Here is a 6,769-nt window from a genome sequence, read left to right as displayed (position 1 = left end):
ATATGGGGAATAATTGAGGCACAAAGTTTGAGCACAAATGTTTACACAATTGAAAATCTGTATCGATTTTTGTAACCATTGTGGTCGTTGATGTAACCAAGTTAATCAAGGATGAATCAAATCGAATTTATCACGATTTTGGCGCCTCGACCAAAATTAATTCGGGCTGCTCGGTTTTTCCGAAATGCGTGTTAATCAAGCCATTCTCCGCCATGAGGTGGCTCTTTTTGACGATGAGGATGATGATGATAGTAGAGACAACGATAATATTGTGTGAGACTGAGAATGTAATTATTCCCATCAGACACGTTTGACTCATTCGAAACAACGGCCATTCGTTCACCGTGAATAACTCAATAATGCTCGAGACATGTAAAAGGAACAGACCAGCATGACAAGATAATTTCTTCCAAAATGCGCGACAAGTTTCAAACAAAAAAGTGACCCCTTTCTTTAGACAGGTCACAATTGGCTCGTCGACGATGGCATTGTTAGATGACTTTGTACCATGTCTTTGAACATATTGAGCCAAAAGGCGAAGTTCACTAATATCGATATTCACAATGGGAACAGATCTATGCAACTGGTTTCACGCAGTTCTAGAAACAAAGGTGCTTATTGCATGAGGCACTTGAGAGTGACTTGGCAAACATGACAAACTGAAAACCCGATAGTGTGATTGATGTGATACGTCAAAAAATCTCTCTCATCTGTGACAGCTCTGTGAATTTCTGGGCAGACAGTTCCTCAAGTTTGCATTTGATTATTTGAACTTGCAAGACGATCATTTGTTCTAGTTTGTTAGCCCCTTCATTCTCACTGACCATGATCTGTTTAAATTGAATAGAAGAGCAAGAAATTCGTACGTACATTCTTTCTCTCACATGATTATTTGGAGGTGAATGTGAAGAATAATAGCCGAAAGAGAGTTAGAATCACGAATGGAAAAAGACTGATCTGATATTCAGTCTAAGCGAGCGAGTGAGTGTTTGTCAGAAAAGATGTGTCCATGAACGGCTGTCACCCAAACTGATGGCCAAGAAGTCGATGTAGCAATCACCACAAAATATGATGATCCCTCCTTCCATTGACGATAGTAGAGATCATCACCCCTATTCACCTCAGACGAGTTTGGCTAATGTCTAGAAGAACTACCTACCGCGTAGGTTCGAGGGAAATGCTCAAGACGAAGATGGTTGTTACCCACCTATTGAGAGAATGGCAAAGAAGAAGAAAACTAGAGGAGAGGGAGGGGGGGGGGTGAAGAAGAGAGAGAAAAGAAGAAGAAGAAGGATGGCGGAAAAGATGGTTGGTTAGCTGTAATGATGATGTCTCTTTCCCAAACTGTGCAACTGAAGAAGGTGCGCTTGAAATGTTACCCAAGTGGGAGTCGTGAAATCCAGGAAATTTCAAAAACACTCATCTCTCTTAATGTGGGGAGCAAAGCGGGGCAGATTTTGACATTGTACGTCGTCTCAAACCCGGGTGGTATTTTGGCCCATATGGATTACGGTTCATTTCACTCAAGAGCAGAGCGCTCCACTGCTCACTCCATAGGCTTGTCGAGTGTCACGGCTAATAATTGATATTTGGCCTGGCTTTCGTTCAATTTCCTTCCGCCAGTTTTGACAGGAGTGTAATCGAGAATGTTGTTGTAATCCCTCCATCCAATACCTTGCCAGAAGAACCTCACCAATGATTTATAATCGACTTCTGACCAAAACCCGCCCACATGACATGACCTTCGGGACTTGGTCTTGACCCCTCTATTTGAACAATCGCTCATCGGTACTTGTCATAATAGGAGGACACACCCTCGATCGCTTCTAATGTTTCAATCTTCGGCATTTGTGATATAGCATGATCGATCCTTGTAAGCATTTCAAGGTTTTCCCTGAATTGCCAACTCCGACGAGATCTCATTAGCATCATGCTTATGCTACCTAAGTTGACTGTAAGTACATTTGTTTGAGCTGATCTGGAAGTGATTGGTTCAAGTTCTCAATTGGCATCGGGCCCCGGCCAGTCAAGCCCATGATCCTCCGTTTTCAACAGCACATTGAACGGTATTTTTATTTATTCATGATCCGTAAAAGGCGTCTCCTATTCATGACATCAAGCTTAATGGAGGGTGGAGCAAGTTTGTGAAATTATGAATTTGTTTGAGATCATTCGTGAATCAAGACATGTCGCGCCCAATGACAAAAAGATCCCGTTTCGTTTTGGAGTTGCTTTATATATGGGGATCTTCCTTCTTTTTAGAGAGATGAACGGCCAACAAGTCTCTATCACAAAGGTCTTTTTTGTCAAATCAGTTATTCGCTGTTTGCGGTCCCAAGTTAAAATCGTAGAGTTCGTTTACTGATGTGTCACGGTATGGGAAATTAGCGACGCGTTTTGTTTTGAGCACGACTTTGGGCCTCTCACTTACTCGGACGAAAAGTGTAATGACGAAATCAGCCATTGCTTTTTTGCTCAACGTCTATCTAGGTAGTCTTGTACAGTATCTCACGATGACTTCACTGCCTGATCTCGGTGCGGGGTTTTGTGGCAATTTCCTGTCTCAAAGTGAGAAATTTATGCCCCCCCCCAACAAGTCAAAAATTGCGAGAAAAGAGGATGTGATCGTTGTCTATCTTGCTGAAACCCTTTTGACAAAACACACCCGTCGAAGTCTCTCTTTTAACATTCTTAACATTAAAGATCCTCGATGTGTGTCAAACTTTAATTCAATAGAAACACTCACCATGAGAAGGCCTCTTATGAAAAGTGTCTTGACACATACAAGTATAATCATTCATCCTAACTTGCTTTGTTTTGGTGGTTTTTCCTCAATGAAGGTCCATGCTCAGTAATATTCGGTTTGTTGGTGGCTGCTCAGCAGGGTTTGAAACAAACGATAGGACTCGTTTAAACTCAAGAGAGGTCATACCTTAAGAGCACGTCCCAGCCCAAACGTACCCACACTCACAAACATACTTGAAGTTGGGAAATTAATTGGGCAATTCTTTGAATGCTTATTTGGTGGTACATTCAAGTACTCAAGGCTCATATGTATACGCTCATTCGTCCCTAAAACCGAGCGCTGAAAACGTCCTTGCCCTCCTTTATTTTGTTTGAATAGCCTTGACAAAATGACGTGTTTGGGTCGAAAAGTCGTGTTGGCCTTAAAGTCTCCGAAAAAGGTTATTTTCGTGGCGTGGCTCGTGTTTTCCTCTTGCTTGTGACTTTTTCTTGCTCCGTTATTAGACACCTCTAATCTATGGAACAATCTTAGAACCGTCTTCATGCATCTTTCGTGCATATGATGCTCGTACTCGTCGTCCCTCTCCAGCGTCGCTATCTTCCAGAGCATTGTTTGCCTCAGTTATTTGCCTGATAAGAAAGTGCTCACGATTTAACATCAAAGACACACCAAACCATCTTTTCTCGACCCCTCTTTCACCTTCTATTTTTGGCTGCCTGAGTGGGAATTTCTCTAGTACCTAGTGGAGCTGGGCTAACTAACCAATGAGACTGCTGTTTGAGCTAATTCCATAAAAGCTATGAACAACGTGATTGAACTCAGAGCATTAGAGGCACGGTTCTCATCGTTTTATCTGTCTCCGGTCTCTGATCGTTTTGGGTGGGCCTTGCCGACTATCGGTTCATGTAGGTGCTTTATGGGAATATCGTGGAACTGGGAGAAATTTGTTTGAACCTACCCAGAAATGGCATCCATTCTCAGAATGAATCAATTCTCCTGAAAACTGAACACGAAACTATCAACGTACGAGAATATTCAGAGAACCATTGGAAAGTATGTCTAAACGATCCAGTCGACTAGCCACTAGTAAGCCAAATACTAGACTGATGTTTCAAACCTGTCGCCATGAATGAACATTTAAGTCAGCCAAGTGAAATGGCATTGGCATTGAATCCAACGCATAAAGTTCGAAAGTAACTCATTCACCTTTACAAACGTCAGGCCGCAACTGATTGAAGCTCATTAACATCTCCAAGTGTGGCTTGCTCCATTTCAAAGTGCTATTTGAGCGGGCGCGCACCATCCGTCCACATATGTAATGAATGTAATGGCAAAGGACGTTTCTCCTGTTCATACAGCTAATTCATCTCACCTAAAGAGCCGAAAGGTTCCTCGTTGGCTCATACGAAGCTCGTATGATGAAGCCCCTTTTTATGCTCGGCCCTATTTGAACATCGAATATGCTAACGCGATGCGAGCAAAATGTCAAGATGGTGAAATTACGCTTCTCCGCAAACTTACTGTACATATACGAAACACTACGATGACGATTATACCAATTTCTTTGAATGTAAATTAGCCCTTGATTGTTTTGGTATGTGTCTTTTTGCAAGTCTTTACACTCAGGCTTCTCATTTAAAGGCTAATTTGAATTCTTCCATTGGCATTCTTCAACCACACTGTCGAGTTTAACTAAGCCATTCGAAGTAATTGAATGTGAATACATGACACAACTAACGGATAAACAAAAGAGTTGGATCTTTTGATAAGCATCACTTCAGTCAGAAAGTTTCCACCCTATGAGAATTGAAAAACTCTGAAACCAGTGGGACATTATTCCCCCAAATGCAGTTAGCCTTTAAACGGAAGGTAAACCTAGGGATCATGATGAAGCATGGCTACGGTTCCAAGATGATTTTCCTATCATGTATTCAAAACGGATCGCTGAACAATGCAAGCCAAACGCCAAATTCTTTCTCCCAGACCCTGAATATGCGCATTGCAAGGTATGAGCCCAAGGATCGAACTAAACACGCCATACTAGAGATGAATTAGACAGACCCCCTTCTTTGTTTGGATTTAGGCACAAGAAAAGGGAAGATGAAAAAAAGGTATTTCCTTGATAAGGAGCAGAAATGATTAACTCAAATCGAAGGAAAGTTGAGGCTCTACCCGATAGGCACAATTAGGACCGATGTATGTAATTGGAGGGGAAGCGCTTCATCAAAGGTGCTTATTGTCGAGACAAACACTTTGATAAGCCGTCATCATTTTGAAATTGAAAGGAGATTTGCCTCTAGGCTATCATTTAGAATCAAATTAGCCTCCCTTGGGTCATATTACGAAGCCGACATTGATGGACGTGATAGTGAAGGACAAGCAAGTTGTCCTTCAAAAGTAAGTGGCATTTTTGGTTCTTAGTCTTGGTAAGGACAATTTGCGTATCTAGTCAAGTTTTCTCCAAGACATGCTCATCTTTGACTTTGACACCTGTCGATCATTTATTTTTGCATGGGTGTTCTCAATGTCATTGAAGACCTTTCTGTCATGCTATAAGACAATACAGGGTGGAAGGTAGATTCAAATAATAATTGAAAGTAACATATTCATAACAAGGGCTCATTGGAATACGTTATTAATGGCATGCGTATTAAAGATAACTGATCCATTTGCATAGAAAATATTTTTGGAAATCGATTAGATGTTGAATCTTTGCCGGAGTTCTCACTCTTATCTGTAGGGTTAGAGAATTGAGCCACCTCAGCTTGTTACACTCCCTTGTAAATATTGCTTTCCGTCTGAAAACTTGAAGAAAAAGATCCAAAAAATGCCAAGTTTGTCAACTTTCGTTTTGAGATTTGCCTTAGGACCTCGGTTGAAGACGGTCCATTATGAGCTTAAGGAATGTGTTATGCGAAGTGTGAATAGTGGTCAAGAATCCAATGAATACGAGGGTCAAGATGAACAAAATACAGTATGTCACACATGCGTTTGTGCTTTCAGGTACTTACCTATTTCTACTGATGAAAGAATCAATTCTTGGCCTAGTGGCTTTTGCTTGAACTAGAACAAAACTTTGAAGAAGACACACAAGACTGATTGCAATTTTCACCATTCCAAGCTTAGTCTTTGATGTTGCCTTTGTCTTTGCTACAATGCGTTTGGACAGCATCGTTCACAATGGCCCTTGCAAAGATATTTTAGATCCTTCCGTGACTTTGACCACCTTTGGGATTTGCATTTGTCCCCTTGCGCACGAGATCTGAGTCGTTCTAGTGGTGTTTCATTACTGATCCATAGGCCTCCCAAAACACGAGATGATCTAGAGCCAAAATGCAAAAGGGAGCTCTTCGCCTTGCCTTGAACATGTGTTTTCTCACAGTTGAAAAAATGCTCGGCGGTAGTAGCTTGAACATTATGCCGATGCATGTTGGTTGAAGTTATACCACCTCGTCGTCTTTTGAGACCGTCGTGTCCGTATTCTTGTGTTTAGTGCGAAGAATTCAAAATCTTCAGATTCCTGACTGACGAATGGATCTTATGGGGAAGCTGCCGAGCGCCTGCCCCATTGACTCAGTCTTCGGAAGCGCGAGGAACAAGACTCCAAAGGCAAGGAAGGACGGGCAATCACCAAAGAGCGTTTCTTTTCACTTCTAACCGCCTGAATGAGATTCAGCTTAAGACAATTTCGCCAATTCCTTATTGAAAAAGAAATGGCACAAAACGCGATGTGATACGTATCTCTTCAGTTGATGAATTCCTAACAAACGTAAATTGAGGCTAAGTTAGAGAGAGTTAATATCAGAATTATGGATTGATTTAAGCTCATTCAAATCTTGTTTCTTCTTGGCAGATATGGAAAGTGGCCTCAAAGATTACGTTGGCTTCAAAAACTCAATGTTTTGAGAAGGTTTCTTGGGTTAGCTGCCGTTTTTGTTCAACAAGTCGATGAAACGAATAGCTTTTTGCTCAATTGCACCACTCCTACCAATTAAAAGCTTTGGATATTTTTATGCAAGTAGC

At 41.5% G+C, this 6,769-nt stretch overlaps 2 protein-coding genes across 3 annotated transcripts in view; one reads left to right on the top strand and one right to left on the bottom strand.

Annotated features, from left to right (window-relative positions):
* The window catches only part of LOC131889301 (angiopoietin-4-like), a 12,553-nt gene extending 6,385 nt beyond the window's left edge, over positions 1–6,168 (bottom strand). The window contains exon 1 of the mRNA XM_059238386.1: positions 5,758–6,168. Coding sequence (XP_059094369.1) covers positions 5,758–5,918 — 161 coding nt within the window. The 5' untranslated portion in view covers positions 5,919–6,168. The remainder of the gene's footprint in view (positions 1–5,757) is intronic.
* LOC131889299 (uncharacterized) overlaps positions 1–6,769 on the top strand; it is a 38,211-nt gene that overhangs the window by 6,722 nt on the left and 24,720 nt on the right. The window lies entirely within an intron of this gene.

Source organism: Tigriopus californicus, chromosome 10 (assembly GCF_007210705.1).
Source record: "Tigriopus californicus strain San Diego chromosome 10, Tcal_SD_v2.1, whole genome shotgun sequence".
Taxonomy (NCBI): domain Eukaryota; kingdom Metazoa; phylum Arthropoda; class Copepoda; order Harpacticoida; family Harpacticidae; genus Tigriopus; species Tigriopus californicus.
This window is presented reverse-complemented; position numbering and strand designations above follow the sequence as displayed.